This window comes from Physeter macrocephalus, chromosome 8, assembly GCF_002837175.3.
Source record: "Physeter macrocephalus isolate SW-GA chromosome 8, ASM283717v5, whole genome shotgun sequence".
Lineage (NCBI taxonomy): Eukaryota > Metazoa > Chordata > Mammalia > Artiodactyla > Physeteridae > Physeter > Physeter macrocephalus.
Genome location: NC_041221.1, coordinates 141,815,044 through 141,831,816, shown reverse-complemented (window position 1 = coordinate 141,831,816; position 16,773 = coordinate 141,815,044). Strand labels below are relative to the sequence as shown.

Here is a 16,773-nt window from a genome sequence, read left to right as displayed (position 1 = left end):
GTGTGTGTGTGTGTGTGTGTGTGTGTGTGTCTTACCCTCAAATGGGGTAAAGGGCCATGGGGTGTGTGTGTGTGTGTGTGTGTGTGTGTGTGCGTCTTACCCTCAAATGGCTCCAAGTAATAAAGCACAACAGGTAAAATATTAACACTAAGCGTACTATTTTTGTTTTTGCAACTTTTTGGAAGTTTGAAATTACTTCCAAATACAAAGTTTTTATAGCAGAGGAGGGTAGCAGCTTAAGAGATCATTAGTATTCTCTAACTAAAGGGAAAGCCCTCTGTACACTGCACCCCACCCCACCCTTCAATCTCTAGCTAAACACCCTGCTGTATTTTCTCCATGGCATTCAAGCAGATAAGCAATATCACATAAGATGGCATTATCTATCTCCTCTCATAAGTGCTTTTTAAAAAAAATTATTAACTCTAACAAGTGCTTACTATGTGCTAGGCAGTAATCATAAGCTCTTTTTAAGTTATTTAATCATCATAGCAACCCTGAGATAGATTTTATCAACCTCATTTTACAGATTAAGGCGCACAAAAGTAAAATAACTTGCCCAAGGCCACACAGCTGGTTCAGTGGTAAAGCCAGAATTCAAACACAGGTGAATGGCTCTTAAACGCTATACCATGCTTTCTATCTAAGCCCCTTTTGAGCAAGAATTGTCTGTCCTGTTCACCTTTATATCCCCAGCACATAGTTATGTCTGCCCATAGTAAGGTTCAATAAGTATTTGCTGAATGTACCACTGAACACCTAGGTAATACTGTATCTTACAAATAGGGTATATAGAATCTTAAAAAAATCTTTACTATAATTTGCCAGTCAATTTACTGAGCACCTATCACAGTCTTCCCAGTAGCTACAATAAACCTCTCCATTATACATGAAATTTACATGCTCAAGAGAAGTGCTCAAGAGAAGATTAACAATTATATTCCTCATGTACATTTGATGGCAATCATTCTTATACTCTCTCCTCACCAGGTTCTTCCAACTTTCCTACACTTTTCAATCCTGTGCTTAAGACCACCCCCCTTTCAACGTTCTCTAAATTTTCTACATCGTAATTCAATTCTGACACAAAAAATCCTAATAAAGAACCACGTTGCCTTCTAGGAGAGCACTAGGATTGTAAACACATCCAGAACTACTATATCAAATATATTTCACCAAATCTGCAAATGAACCTACACTCAATGTTAGAAAGTATAAGTTTTAAAGCGATCGCAAAAAAAAATAATCAGTCTTTTTCAAATTATATGCACTCCCAAAAGACAGATGGTCACTGTTATTGAAGCAATGTTTTAACCTTTAGGGCAGGAAAAAACTTAACCACCAAGAAAAGATATTCCGTTTCAGCCTTCAGTTAATAATGTATCTTAATCTTAGATTTCCTGAATCTGCCTCTTCCTTTTCAAAAAATCTACACTATTTCTCTCTTTAGAGTTTCACACTTCCTAGTTATAACGTGAAGTTAAGCATTTTAGGTTCTAAAACCACGAAGAGTCAAATCAGGGCTCTGCCTTTTGTTGTCAGGCTGCTCACATGTTTTCTGAGCCTGCATATACTCAGATGTAAATGGGGGGGGAATAGAAATAAAACCTCTCTCTGTTCAATGAGATAATCCCCATGAAACATTTAGGATAGTACCTGGGACACAGTAAACTATTTTAACTATCATTACTTTCATTCCCCCACAAAACCTAGCATAGTGCTCTACCTGAAAAGCACTTGGTGGCCAATTTGACTAGATGGCTTTCAAAGTCTGCCATGAAAATGGCAGCAAAATTCACATAATTTCCTCTATCGACAGCCTCAAGTTGCCATTTTCTGATGTCAGATATGTATAGCACATGTGCTGAGCTCTTTATATACACTGCTTCATCACAACAACCTCACCAGACCTGCAGTGAGGATTAAATGAGCTAATAAAGAACTTGGAACAGCACCCAGCACGTAAGTATTAGCTATTATTGCTGTTGCTGTAACATCAGTATAGTAAGAGTATTAGTAAAATACTAATAATTTAGTAAAATACTAAAATTACTGTTAAACGGTATTAGTAGTGTTACTACTATAATTATTATAATGCTGTTGCTGTAACATCAGTATAGTAAGAGTATTAGTAAAATACTAATAATTTAGTAAAATACTAAAATTACTGTTAAACGGTATTAGTAGTGTTACTACTATAATTATAATTATATTATAATTATATTTATAATTATAATACTAATAATTAATATTAGTGTTAACTATTACTATAATTATTATTAGCAAGTTCTATATAACCTGGCCCTTGCTGACCTCTCTACAGACTCTAGTCTTTCTGATCAACTACTTGATTACCCTGAAGCCTCTGCAGTTGTTCCCTCTGCCTGGCATGCTTTTCCCCAGATCTTTATATAACTGACTCACTCTTCAGTCTCAGCTCAAAGTTCACCTTAAACTCCTTTCTCACCCTAGTCTCTCCCAGCCCCTCTCTATTTCATTACCCAATTTGAGTTTACAATTATGATAAATGCTATGAGAAAAATCTCACTTGTTTACTTTTGTACTATCTCTACCCATAGTACATAGTTTCTCCTTATTATAGTGATGCATCCCAGTGTCCAGGATGGTAGTGTTCAATTATTGTTTTAATAATGATAGTGAACCCTGGGTACTTCCTATATACCTGGTACGGTTATAGGGACATTATTTGTACTAAGTCTTTCAATCCTAACAACAACCCAATGAGATAAGTTTGGCACCATTTTTACAGAGGAAACTATGGCAAGAAAAAGAACTTGTTTATGGTAGGTAGTCAGTGGTAACACCAACATATTCTTAGTCCCATTATACAGCTGAGGAAATTTAGACTGCAAGTACCTCATCATAAGTCATAAAGTATTAATAAGTAAATAAAGGCCTTGGGTAAAGGATCTATACAAATCTAACTCTAAATCTTAATGGCCCTCAACCACAAAGGAATAGAAAGGCATTTGGAACTCCAAATAAATTCTGTCTATTGTAGGTTATTTGCATTCCTACCACTTTTAATCTTTAGGAAAACAGAAGCCTACTTGCATGAACAGAAACACAAAAAATTTTTTTTACAAGAACAAATGTATTTCCCTAGAAGTACTAAATCCAGATATGTAATCTTCCCAATGGTGAAGACAAGTCTGCAAATACTTCAATATAACAGGAAGAGCAAAAAATTTTTAAATGCTGATATATGCCAGGCAAATTAAAAGGAAGATTAAATGAGGAGACCTAGGTTTTAATCCAGACCCTGCCAATACCTCGGTGACCCTGTGTAAGTCTCTTCACACTTGCAGGCTGATTTCCTCATTTGATGTGGTTAGTTTGGAATTTAGATCAATCTTAATTATCATGGAAGGTCCCTGAGGAAAAAGGTTTTCAGTCTGGTTCAAGACTCTACTGCCAGCACCTAGGTCAGTGACTCGCACACTGCACACACTTAATAAATGTGGGTCCACTAAACGGACTATCTCTAAATCTCAATTCATTTATTTACAATATATATACACTGAACACCTTATTCTTCAGGCACTATGATAGTGACACACCATGACATGCATTCAGAATACAAATACAAAAATTAAGCCCCAATTTCTGCCATCAGAGGTCACAAAAGCAACTAATTTCTCTTAAACTATGACAAATGTTAAAATAAAAGTCTACAATATGCTCTGGAAGGAACTGCCAACCCAACAGGCTAAGGTATAAAACATTTCCAACAGAACACCTAATTTAAAGCCCTATTCAAATCAGTTTTGCAACAATGTCTAGACTACTATTAAAGTCTAAAAGGCTACTCATTGTAAAACTGAAGAAAAATACTCTCTAAAATGCTAAGTAACGTTCCCAGATAAACCTATAAGACTAGTAACCTTCTCTTCAGGTCAGAATCAGGAATGAACCTTTCATCACTAAAACTGAACGACCCTGGCCATGCACTTTGATCACTCATTACTTAAGTGTACACGTGGGGTTTAAAGGATTTGAGATACATCCCTGAAATAAGACTTTATTCCTGCCAAAGCAAGAATTTTTGTGACCATTCAGAATCTAAAAGACATAACTTTTTCTTTTTCCCTGAAAACTTAGTAACAATACCCGTTTTCCTTATACAATTTCATCTGGTGCTCTAGACAATACTAGAGTCCTCATAACTTATTCTGCGCTTTTTCATTCTCAAAGACTGACAGTGGCACAATTCAGAATGGGAGCTGAACACCTGACATGACATTTTTCCCACCCAGAAACATTAAAAAAAAAAAGTATCAAATACAAGTAAAGCTCAGTACCTCGTTTTCCTTAAAAACCACTGACTAAAGATTTTTCTCTCCAAGACGCTTAATTACAAATTCCAGAGGCAGGGAAAAACCAGGGTAAGAAAGGTCACTGCCATCCTTAGGGCGATGGCGTGAGCAGACAAACAGAAGGGAGAGGAATGGAAGAGTGCACCAAGCCTGGCTGCCTGGGTTCAAGCCACTTCCTGGAGCCACGATTCCACCAAACCGAGCCGGTTCTACTTCCCCAACCTCTACGAGACTCAGTTTCCTCACCTGTAAGATGAGCAAGTCACTTAACTGAAGATGGCTCTTGCACTGGGGCCTGCAAAATAAGAACAGCAACTACTCCAAAGGATGGGTGTGAGGATCACAAGAGACAAGTCTAAGGAAAGGGTCCTCTGGCCCCTGGAAGCACCTAACAAACGGCTACTGCTATTGTTACTACTCACAAATACGGGGTAAGAAACCAAAGAATAAAAGAAAGGAAGGCCGCACGAAGTTAATGAAAAGCAAGCAACGTGGGGAAGAAGGAACAGGGCAGACGTGGGGACCCCAAAGGGCGGCGGAGGGCGTGGAGAAGGCCGAGCCGGGGAGTTGCCTGCGGCGTGGAAGGCTTCCGGGAGGAAAACTGGGCCCGCGCCGGCGTCGCGCCGGGAGCAAAGCTGAAGCGGCCCGCGCCTGAGGCGGAGCCCCAAAGCGGGAACGCCGGGTCCGGCCCAAGGGCCGTAGGCCGCGAAGGGCGCCGGGGACCCGCGAAAACCGCAGGAAGCGCCCCGAGAACGTGCAGGAGGCCGCGACCCAGCCCCGGCCCGGTTCCCTCATTCAAGCCGCCTTCCCTTCCCCCTTCTCCAATCCCATGCGGTCCTGGCCCCCAGCTGCCGCGCGTCTTCGACCCACCCTCTACCCCGGCCCTTCGCGAGGCGGGCCGAGCCCCTGGGACGCCGGAGCGCCAAGATGTAAGGTACAGCAGCGCCCTTACCTGAGCTCCCCCGGGTTGAATCGCTCACCGTCCCCCCCGTCCCCGCCACGCTCCGCCATTACAGAGGGCCGCGTTCTTCCACCCGCCGACTCAGCGTCCCCTATTGGCCGGGCGGGTCGTCAATCTCGCGCGAGAGAGGCGGAGATAGCAGAGATCTGTGAAATGAATGGTCAGACTTTCCATCAATCCTCGAGCTGAGGATGGTATCTGCCTTATTATTGGTGAAAGGGCCCGCCGACTTTGAAAGCGGTATGGAGACAGCCAGTTGATTGGTCGCTCGGAGGCTTTATGGGAAACGAGACTTCAGCAACGGGGAACTGCCGGCGCCCTCTCGCGGTAAGTGAAACTGGGTCCTCCCACGTACTGCTCGGCCTGTGGTAGCCACGTGTCTGCCGGCTTCCAGAAAAGTCAGTTGTGGAGCCATATTGGCCTCTTACTGGACTTATTGGCTGGGGCCGAGACCATTTCCATTGCGTGAGCCAATCAAAAATCGACCTGGGTAGCGGGTAAGCCAATCACAGAGTTGCTGTGGAAATGAGCCATTTCCCAGCTTTTCAAAGTCAGGAGTCTTAAGGCACCACAGGATTATACCCGTGTTATTAACCAATATATTACTAACTACAAGAATACCTCAAATTGTATTAAATAATTAGTCGCAGGCTAAGAAGTGTTGTAAGTTGCTGTATTAAGTTGCGGGAGGCTAGCCTCAGGCAATTTACAGTTTAAACCATCTGTCCTTCAATTTCAAAATACACTTGTCTGAAATTAGCATACCCTGATACCCAGAAGGAATTCTGAATATTCATTTATCTTTTATTAAAAAAAAAAAAACCAAAACTTTAGGCACTGGAGTTTCAAAATTACGATGAAGATGAATTCTACCATTAAGGAACTCAAAATATTAAACTAATAATAGATATATTTTACTCAGACCTAAGCATATATACCAAGCACTGTCCTAATTACTTTCCATGTATTATCTGTTTTAGGCCTCATAAAAAGGCCTTATAAGAGGTGAGTACTATGAATAGCCACAGTTTATACATGAGACTGAGGCAGAGAAAAGTTAAGTAACTTGTCCAAGTTTACACAGCTAATAAATGGCAGAGCCTGGCCTTAAACCTGAGACAGTATGTCAGCAAAGCCCCATTGCTAAACACCGTGATCCAAGAAAAACTGAAAACATACATGTACACAAAAACTTGTACAAAAATATTCATAGCAGCATTATTCATAATAGCCAAAATGTCCAAACAATTGGTGAATCAATTTAAAAATATGGTATATTTATACAAAGGGATTTTATTCAGCCATAAAAAAATTAAGTACTGATACATGCTACAACATGGATGAACCTTGAAAACGTTATGCTAGGTGAAAGAAGCCAGACACCAAAGGCTACATATCCTATTGAGGCAGGAGATAGGTGGGCCCCCCCGCAGGGTAAGCAATTGGAGTTTCTGTCCACAGGGAACAAACTCCAGTTGCTTACCCTGGGCAGCTGGGTGGCCAACTATGTCCTGCCTCAATCTTGGCTGATAGAGTCGTGCCCTCGTGGTAGTTTACAATCACTTATGTGGGGTATTTCATCCGGGTTTTCTTTGGCCAATCATTTTGATGTGCCTGGTTCAGAGTCCGTATTTGGTATATCTCAGGATCCTCCCGCGTGTGTGTGTGTGTGTGTGCATCTCTCAGTTAAGATGGATTCCAGCGAAGAGGCCTATGGGTAGACTTGACATCATTCCCCTTTTGACCTCCAAGGAGCTTTCTAGTCGGGAAGGTCTCCTTGACTTCAAGAATGAGAAATATGTGGTCTCTTATCTTTTATCTGGGCAGGGCCCAGCCTCCTCTCTCAATTGTCCTGCTGTTGATATTTTGGAGTTTCTGTTCACAGGGAACAAACTCCAATTGCTAACCCTGGGGGGGGGCCCATCTACCTCCTGCCTCAATATGATTCCATTTAATGAAGTATCCAGAATAGGCAAATCCATAGAGATGGAAAGTAGATTTCCAGGATGGGGGTGGGGAGTGACTGCTAATGGGTATGGGATTTCTTTTTGGATGATAAAAATATTCTAAAATTAGATAGTGGTGATGATTGCACAATTTGGTGAATATACTAAAACCTGTTGAATTGTACACTTTAAAGAGTGAATTTTATTGTATGTGAATTACAGTATTTCAATAAGTACCATGCTATACTGAATGCCAGTTAAATATTCAAAATCAATTAAGTATGATAAAATGTGATAAAGGCTGAACACAGTTCTGACCATGATCGTTTGGAAAAAGGAAAGTATGGTTAAAATTTCACTAAATACGTAACATTTGAACACTGAAACTTGAATGAGAGTGAATGGTTAGATCCCTTTTTCAACATCAGCATGCATCTCCAAGTCCTGGCAAACTATTCCAAAAATAATACTTATATAGATGGCTCAAGACAGACTAATCCCCACTGCTGGAAAACAAAACAAAACAAAAAACAAAAAAAACCCACCTCAAAATGGATACCTTACAGAAAGATAGTCACTGGCATATAATAAAAGATGACAACAAACTTTCAGTTTGAATGGATGGAAGAATGCCTTGAGGGGCAGACATATATACATATGTAGACGTATCACACATATAGATATAGAGACAGATAGATAGATATAAAATCATTTCATTGCTTCACTATTATAGTTTACTCACATAAACATGTCCTTGAAATTCAGGTATTTTGCACTTAATAGTTATTAAAAACGTAACGCAAATATGAGCTGTGTCTTCACTGAACCATTTTATTAAATCAATGTAAAAAAAGAATTAAAGAAATTCAGTGAATCTTTTAAGAAACCAAATAGACTTCCTGTAGTCAAAGCTTGATAACTCTTAAGATACTACAGATGGGCATAGCTGTACAGAACAGAAAAACAAATACCATCTTTGCCCAATTGGCAGCAACTGAGTTATAGATCCTAACATTTAGTATATCAAAGTGAACTGAAGAGGCAGTGTTGGCTCAAAACTGATTAATATCATCAGGGCTCTAAGTCTTTGTTATGAAGTCACTCTTCAGAAGTGACTCTTGAGAAGTGTTTCCAATGCTGAGTCAGTTTTTTTTTCTTAATAATTACCATTTTTGAACACTTATCTTAAGCCCATGGTAGGTACTTTGCATACACTATTTTTAATCCCCTGCAGGGCAGGCATATTGTCCCCATTTTACATATGGGGACACTGAGGCTCAGGGGTAAGACTCACCCAAGGTTGTATTGATAGAATCTGCTTCTGAGTTCACTCACATGATTGTTGGCATGTGTCACTTCCTCGTGGGTTGTTAGACTGAGGACATAGCACATGGGTCTTTTCATGGGGCTGATGACAACATGGCAGTTTGCTTCTCCCAGCATGAGCAATCTAAGAAAGAGAGGAAGAGAGAGAGACAGAGAGAGAATACCCAAGATGGAAGCCACAGACATTTTGTAACCTAATATTAGCAGTGAAATTCCATCACTTCTGCCCATACTCTATTCATTAAAGCAAGTCAATACATCCAGCCCACACTCAAGGGGAGCGGATGGCACAAGAGCTGAATACCAGGAGGTGGGATCACTGGGGGCCATCTCACCTACCACACTTCCTTTCAGGTCTCAACTTACACAATTACTTCCTCCAGGAAGCATTCTTCAGAGAGAAAATCTGACCGCTAGCCACCCCCATCTAGGTAATTTCCCCTATCATATTCTCCTATAGCACACAACATGCCTTTGTAACATTCCAAGCACTTGTTACTACCTATTGTAACATTGAGCATTATGTGTATAATGTGTTTTACATATTTTACCTTATTTCTTTTCCTGTCAACTCACTTTATTGTTTTTAATTCTGAAATATTTTAAAGTAAATTATAAACATCATGACATTCCATCCCTCAATACATCAGTATTTATCTCTTTTAAAAAATTCCACAGTTTTCTACATATCAAAAATAACATTTTCACTTCTAACAAAATTAGCAGTAATACCAAATCCATATTCAAATTTCCCCAACTGTCCCTAAAATGTCCTTTTCAACTGGTTTGTTCTGATCAAATCAGGATCCAATTCAGAACCATGCAATGCATCTTGTTGCTATGTCACTCAAGACCCTTTTAACCTAGAACAGTCCTTTTTTTCATGACACTGACTTGCTGAAGATCCCAGGCCAGTTCCACCTTTTGGATCTGTCTGATTGATTCCTCTAACCCTTGTATTTTTTATAAGTTGGAAGTTAGATCTGAAGACTTGACCAGATATAAATTGAACATTTTTATCAAGAGGACTTCAAAAGTAGTACTGTGTATTTCAGTTACATCATACCAGGAGACACATGAATATCTAAATTTCCCACCCTTAATCACTGACATTGGGTTAAGGTTATGACAGCTCAATCCTTACATTGTAATCAGAATGTTATCTGCACTATTAATAATTACTTTTGGACAACAGTCATAAACCAAGACCATCTCCAGCAAAATTGAACAAATGGTCACCCTACCTATCCACCATGACTTAATGGTTTAATGATTTTATCTTTTCCTAAATCAATACTTTCCTTAGGGCTAGCAAAATAATGATTTTCTAATTACATGTTACTTTCTACATTTACTAGCTAACAATTCTTCTGTAAATTAGAGATTTCCTTCAACAACAGGGGCTATTGCCCCCAAATACAGTTTCTATGCTAAAAGTGGAAATATGCTTAGTTCTTTCCCTTTATTTATCAACTTTCAAAATAAAATGATGGTTTGATAGTCATCTCACAACTGGGGACAGATTCTTTTTTCTGACTTCTTTAAGTATTATTACAGACTCACGGGTTTTCAGTTATTCAATCCGTTTCCATTAGCTACAATCAATAATCATTTTTGATGCTAGAATTTTCATACATTATCCATTTTCTTTTCACAACAATCATCTAAGTAAGGTAACATCACTGTCTCTTTTACATATCAAGAAACTGAGACAGGACTTCCCTGGTGGCACAGTGGTTAAGAATCCACCTGCCAATGCAGGGGACACAGGTTTGAGCCCTGGTCCAGAAAGATCCCACATGCCACGGAGCAACTAAGCCCGTGTGCTACAACTACTGAGCCCGCACTCTAGAGCCCGCAAGCCACAACTACTGAGCGCACGTGCCACAACTACTGAAGCCCACGCGCTCTAGGTCCCGTGCTCCGCAACAAGAGAAGCCACCACAGTGAGAAGTCCACGCAAGAAGAACAGCCCCCGCTCACCACAACTAGAGAAAGCCCGTGTGTGTGCAGCAACAAAGACCCAACACAGCCAAAAATAAATAAATAAATAAATAAAATAAAATAAAGTGCCTGGTGTACAGGCCTTCAAAAAAAAAGAAACTGAGACAAAGAGAAGTTAGGTAGCTAAGAAATTTACTCAGGTGGCTCAGATAGTAACTTCAATGTGCAGTTGAATACAGACTCCTAGAGAGTAGGAATGCATTCATGTTTTTTAATCAGGTTCTCCTGAATATAGCTCAGTGCCAGTTAATAAATAAGTCAATGAGCAAATTAGTTAATGATTATCATTTCTAGTTGACAGCAAAAAAAAATTCTAATACCTACTGAAGACTTTCGGATAAAATAATATCTGGGATTAGCTTCAAAATAAGCAAGAATGGGGAGCAGCAAGGCCAGGGAGAGAATGTGAGGGGAGGGCAGCAGGTTATAGATGAAACAAGGCTGACTATACCTTGATAACTGTTGAAGCTGGATGATGGGGAGGTGAGGGTTTATGATACTATCCTCTCTACTTTTTTAATATTGAAATCATCCATTCATAGAGAAAATATTCTAAGCCCTTGAAACATTCAACTATAGGAAGCTGCCTAAAAGTCTTTAAACTGATACACAGCAAAATGTGTCTGCTTACATTGTTAGTTTTTAGTTTGACAGTCGATGAGAAAGTAAAGGAGATGATATGAGGTACCCCAACACACGTAAAGAGTAAAAACATCTTCATAAGGGAGATTAAGGTAACAAAAATCTCATGTTTGACTTCTTTTTTTTGCAGTACGCAGGCCTCTCACTGTTGTGGCCTCTCCCGTTGCGGAGCACAGGCTCTGGACGCGCAGGCTCAGAGGCCATGGCTCACGGGCCTAGCTGCTCTGCGGCATGTGGGATCTTCCCGGACCGGGGCACGAACCCGCGTCCCCTGCATCAGCAGGCAGACTCTCAACCACTGCCACCAGGGAAGCCCTTGACTTCTTAAAAATTGAGATATAATTAACTCATGTTTGACCTTTTGTTGGAAAGCCAACAATGCTGTATGCTTTTTTTTTAATGCCAAAACTTATAGAAAATCTGATGACTACAAAAGGAAGGGAAAAAGAAACTTGTGAATCTGTCTTCTAGAAGAAAAGATATCCTCAAGGGAAGGACTTATCCAAGTTGACCAAATTGAGGAGCCAGATAAAAAGACACCAGGTCGCAGGCCTCTCACTGTTGTGGCCTCTCCCGTTGCGGAGCACAGGCTCTGGACGCGCAGGCTCAGAGGCCATGGCTCACGGGCCTAGCTGCTCTGCGGCATGTGGGATCTTCCCGGACCGGGGCACGAACCCGCGTCCCCTGCATCAGCAGGCAGACTCTCAACCACTGCCACCAGGGAAGCCCTTGACTTCTTAAAAATTGAGATATAATTAACTCATGTTTGACCTTTTGTTGGAAAGCCAACAATGCTGTATGCTTTTTTTTTAATGCCAAAACTTATAGAAAATCTGATGACTACAAAAGGAAGGGAAAAAGAAACTTGTGAATCTGTCTTCTAGAAGAAAAGATATCCTCAAGGGAAGGACTTATCCAAGTTGACCAAATTGAGGAGCCAGATAAAAAGACACCAGGTCACAAAACACACTGGGGTACAAATAGATATCCATTTAAAACCTGGTTTTTAAATAAACATGAAAGGAATGAGGAAAACAGAAAATTACCATTAGAACACCACAGTAATCATTGCTGCAGGCAAGATCTACTGATGAGTGCTAAAATTAGTGGGTGAAACTTTAAGGAGAAACAGGATATTGCATTACAAAGTATCTCCACCCCAAATTTATAAAACACTGTGGCAGTTTTAACATATGTCCACAAGTTCTTTGATAGTCCTCCCTTCAGAAGGTGGAGTTAAGTCCCCTCTCCTTGAGTGTAAGTTAGACTTAGTGACCACCAGATGCAGCTTACATTTGCAATGGAGAAACTCAACAGACATCATCTTAACCAAGTGATGGAGATTAACATCTTCAGTGACAGCATGCACCCCTAATATGACATGATGAGAAGGGCTCTTCACCTCTGTGCTATTCTTCCGCAAAATCTGTAACCTCCATCTAAACTCGAGGAAACATTAAACAAACTCAAATTGAAGAACATTTTACAAAACACCTGATCAGTATTCTTCAAAAGTGTCTAAGTCATGAAAGACAGGTAAAGACAGAGAAACTGTTTAAGGCAACAAAGGAAACATGACAACTAACTGCAATGTGGGATCTTGGCTTGCATCCTGGAACCAAAAAAGGACACTAGCAGGAAAAGCCATGGAAATCTGAATACAGTGTGTAGTTTAGTTAGTATTGTACCTCTTAGGTTTGTTGGTTTGTTTGTTTTATTTTTGACTACGTTGGGTCTTCATTGCTGCGTGTGGGCTTTCTGTAGTTGCTGCAAGCAGGGGCTACTCTTCATTGCGGTGCGCAGGCTTCTCATTGCAGTGGCTTCTCTTGTTGCGGAGCACAGGCTCTAGGACCACAGGTTTCAGTAGTTGTGGCATGCGGGCTCAGTAGTTGTGGCACATGGGCTCAGTAGTTGTGGCTCACGGGCTCTAGAGCACAGGCTCAGTAGTTGTAGCGCATGGGCTGAGCTGCTCTGCAGCTTGTGGGATCTTTGCGGACCAGGGCTCAAACCTGAGTCCCCTGCATTGGCAGGCAGATTCTTAACCACTGTGCCACCAGGGAAGTCCCCTGTACCTCTTAGTTTTGATAAATGTACCATGGTTATGTTGACACTAAGGGAAGCTGGGTGCAGAGGATTTCGGTATTAAATTTGCAACTCTTCTGTAAATCCAAAATTATTTCAAAATAAAAAGTTTTTAAAATATGTTTTCAGCTTCCAGATAGCTAACTCTCAATGATGCCAAGTGCAGAGGGTGGAAACCACAGCCATATTGTGATGTATGCCTTATTATCGACCTATAAAATGAGAGGGTTGGACAAGATGCCCATCCAATGATCAGGGCAAGCAGTGCACAGAAATGTCCCTAGAAAAGGCTCAGTTACCTGAGTGCCAAGAGAGCACCCAAGGTACCCTTGACCTTGGGAAATACATGTGGTTAAGGATTGTACTCCTAGCTTTACAGTTCTCCAAATATATTTTCTTGGCAAAATAAGACTAGAACCAGGGACTTCCCTGGTGGCACAGTGGTTAAGAATCCACCTGCCAATGCAGGGGACACAGGTTCAATCCCTCATCCAGGAAGATCCCACATGCTGCAAAGCAACTAAGCCCATGCACCACAACTACTGAGCCTGTGCTCTACAGCCCGCAAGCCACAACTACTGAGCCCATGTGCCACAACTACTGAAGCCTGCGCACCTAGAGCCCGTGCTCCGCAACAAGAGAAGCCACCACAATGAGAAGCCCGCACTCCGCAACGAAGAGTAGCTCGTGCTCACCACAACTAGAGAAAGCCCGCATGCAGCGACGAAGACCCAACACAGCCAATAATAAATAAATAAATATATTTATTTAAAAAAAAAAAGACTAGAACCAAAGATCCATTTCGATAAACCAGAATGCCAATTTATTTACAGAGAATTATACCTGTCAGGCGAGCCAGACATTCCTATCCTCTCTGTGGGCAGATTTACAGAGCAAGCAAAATTATCAGAAAGCAGCTCAATGTGATTGGAAGCAGAACAAGGGCAGTAAGTTATTTGATTTGAATCTTTAATGAGATTGGGTCATGATAGTCTGAAAATTCACCATTCCAAGTAGATATATACTTTCCACTTAGAGCATCTTGGCCTACTCTTGCATTGGGGAACTCTCTGTCCCACCCAAGAACCTCTTCCTTGCATATATAGCTAAGCCTACTTCTCTAGGTAATAGGAAATTTTAAAAGAGATGTGTTCTTTTCTGTTCTGCTCTATAGGAAGCAAACAGAAAGGAAGTCATTTTTATTATTAACATCATTGGCTGATTCAGTCAACAAACAATAAATAATTAGTGAGCTCATGAATTTGCAGTCCTTTAAGATAATTTCATGGACCTCCTGGGATCTGCAAGCCACAGGGTAGAGTACAGTACTCTGGGATGACCATCTATGTTTCGTTTCCACCATTTTTTCCCAGTAGAATACCATATAATTATTTAGGCTTCCACTTATTAAATGATAATCACATTCCCTAGGATTACCCTCATTTGGATTTGTCCTAGAATAATCAACCACTCATTTGCAATCTCTTGGTTTATTAACATAAATGACTATACCTAAGTCCATTGTATTATATATGCATTTTACTAGTTTAACTCCAAGAAACTCTGGATTTGTTCCAAAATACTCAATGACACATTTATAATCTCTTGGTTCATTAATATAAACTATTAATCAAATGCATTGTTTAAAGTAACTGCTATTTATCTTACTAAATTGGTGAGGCATTTATCTTTCCTTCTTTTAGCAACAACAATTATGTCTTTTGGGGTTCATTCCAGCTCTAAAATCATACTATTAAAATTTTTCTGTTTTTCAAAATTAAAACAACATCACCTCAGGAATCCTCACATAACGGTTATTTTTTTAATTAGGAAGTTAAGGATTTTGTTTATTTTAAGAGGCGTTATGATTGAAAGCTGTGAAAGGACAGCTCTAAAAGATAACATTATTTTTAAAAGACTTTAATTAGCTAGCTAAAACAACAAATACTTTCCCTACACATAGTAAAATGAATGGGTGTACTGTGTAAGGAAGAGGTGTGTCCCTAAAGCAATCCTGGGACCCAAGGGAAAGGGTTCAAGTTGGCTAAAGAGCATTCTTAGTCTTTTTTTATTTCATAAAAGTAATATTTAAGACTCTATTATAATGCAATTGTTTTAAATACTGTCATACACAATTTCCCCAAATTGCCACCTTGAGAAGTTACAAAAGCAGTTAATTGGAAAGCTAAAAAGAATCTTTGAGAACATCTAGTCCAACATTCTTTGCACAAATTTGATGAGGAAGCAGAGACCCTGAGAGTTTGATTATTAACTTTCTCACAGTCACATATCCAGTTAGTGGCAAAAACGACTAGAACCCAAGTCTTCACAACATTGTGCTTCCTCAGTTCAATTTGAAAGCTCTGTCTCTTAAAATTTACAAAACTCAACATCTGTAGTGTATCATTAAGCACCACACCAGTCTCAGGACAAAGTAAAGTAATAATTTGTTATTGCTGTAGCAATAACTCCATCTTAGAAGTTACATGAACTCCTCTCCATTACAAAAACATATCAGACCAAGTGTTCTAATTTTGAATTCAGAAGATAATTCATTTGTCCATTTGGCAAAACTGTGTGCCAGGAACTATCACAGTTGCTAAAGAAACAAGAGTCGCTGTCCATGGAGTACACATCCTAGAAGAGGAAGTAGATAAACCAAATCATAGCCATGGCAAATGACTAGTGTTGACTAAGTGATTACCACATGCAAGCATTTTACATGGAACTTCCCAGTTAAGTGCTCATGACAATCATATGCGGCAACAATTTATCCCCACCTCACGGATGAGGTAACTGAGAATTAGAAAGGTTCATCGAGTTGCCCAAACTCATACAGTTTAAGTGGTGTAGTCAGGCAATTCCACCCTATTGCATTTGCCCTGAATCTTTATGCCATACTGCTGGGAATTCAGGCAGAAACACAGAAGCAGGGGCTCTGATTGGAGGGAAAGTCCACTGTGGAGATGGAAACTGAGGAAGCAAACAAGGACCAGGAAAGGATGCATTAAGGGATAGCATTTTGGAAGCAATTTTAGGAACTAAAGCACTGATGTACAGGGGAGTGGTAGGAGATGAACTAGAAAGGTGGGTGAGGTTGTATTTATTCCATAGGTAATAAGAAGTTTTTATTCAGGGGTTTCAAGTAGGAAAGTGACAGGATCAGATTTGCTGACTACAGTCAGTATGATGAGTTAGAAAAGAGTAAGTTTGCAGTCAGGGAGACAGTAGAAATTGTTGTGATTGACCATAATGAGACTTTGAGCTAAGACAATGACAGCAAGACTGGAGAAGAGGGGACAGGTTCAGGAGCTTTTTTTTTTTTTTTTTTCTGATTAGAAGTTATTTGATTTGAGTTGGTCAAAGACCAGAGATATGAAATGTTGCAAATACATCATCAAAGATAAGCTCTAGGGGCTTCCCTGGTGGCGCAGTGGTTGAGAGTCCGCCTGCCGATGCAGGGGACACAGGTTCG

General features: G+C 40.2%; 1 protein-coding gene and 1 long non-coding RNA gene across 12 annotated transcripts in view; one reads left to right on the top strand and one right to left on the bottom strand.

The window, feature by feature from the left end:
* TCERG1 (transcription elongation regulator 1) overlaps positions 1 to 5,396 on the bottom strand; it is a 59,994-nt gene extending 54,598 nt beyond the window's left edge. For 9 of the 11 annotated variants that reach the window (XR_448788.4, XM_007122237.4, XM_007122238.4 and 6 more), the window contains exon 1: positions 5,290 to 5,395. Coding sequence is in view for 9 of the 11 variants with exons in the window: in XM_007122237.4 (XP_007122299.1) it covers positions 5,290 to 5,348 (59 nt within the window). In the remaining 2 variants the exon portion in view is untranslated. Of the gene's footprint in view, positions 1 to 4,583; positions 4,668 to 5,289 lie in introns of those variants that run through there. The other 2 variants (XM_007122242.3, XM_007122239.4) reach the window with 2 other exon arrangements.
* Positions 4,762 to 16,773, top strand: part of LOC102990334 (uncharacterized) — a 14,581-nt gene continuing 2,569 nt past the window's right edge. Inside the window, exons 1-2 of the long non-coding RNA XR_448787.4 lie at positions 4,762 to 5,271; positions 5,518 to 5,625. This is a non-coding gene — a long non-coding RNA (uncharacterized lncRNA). The remainder of the gene's footprint in view (positions 5,272 to 5,517; positions 5,626 to 16,773) is intronic.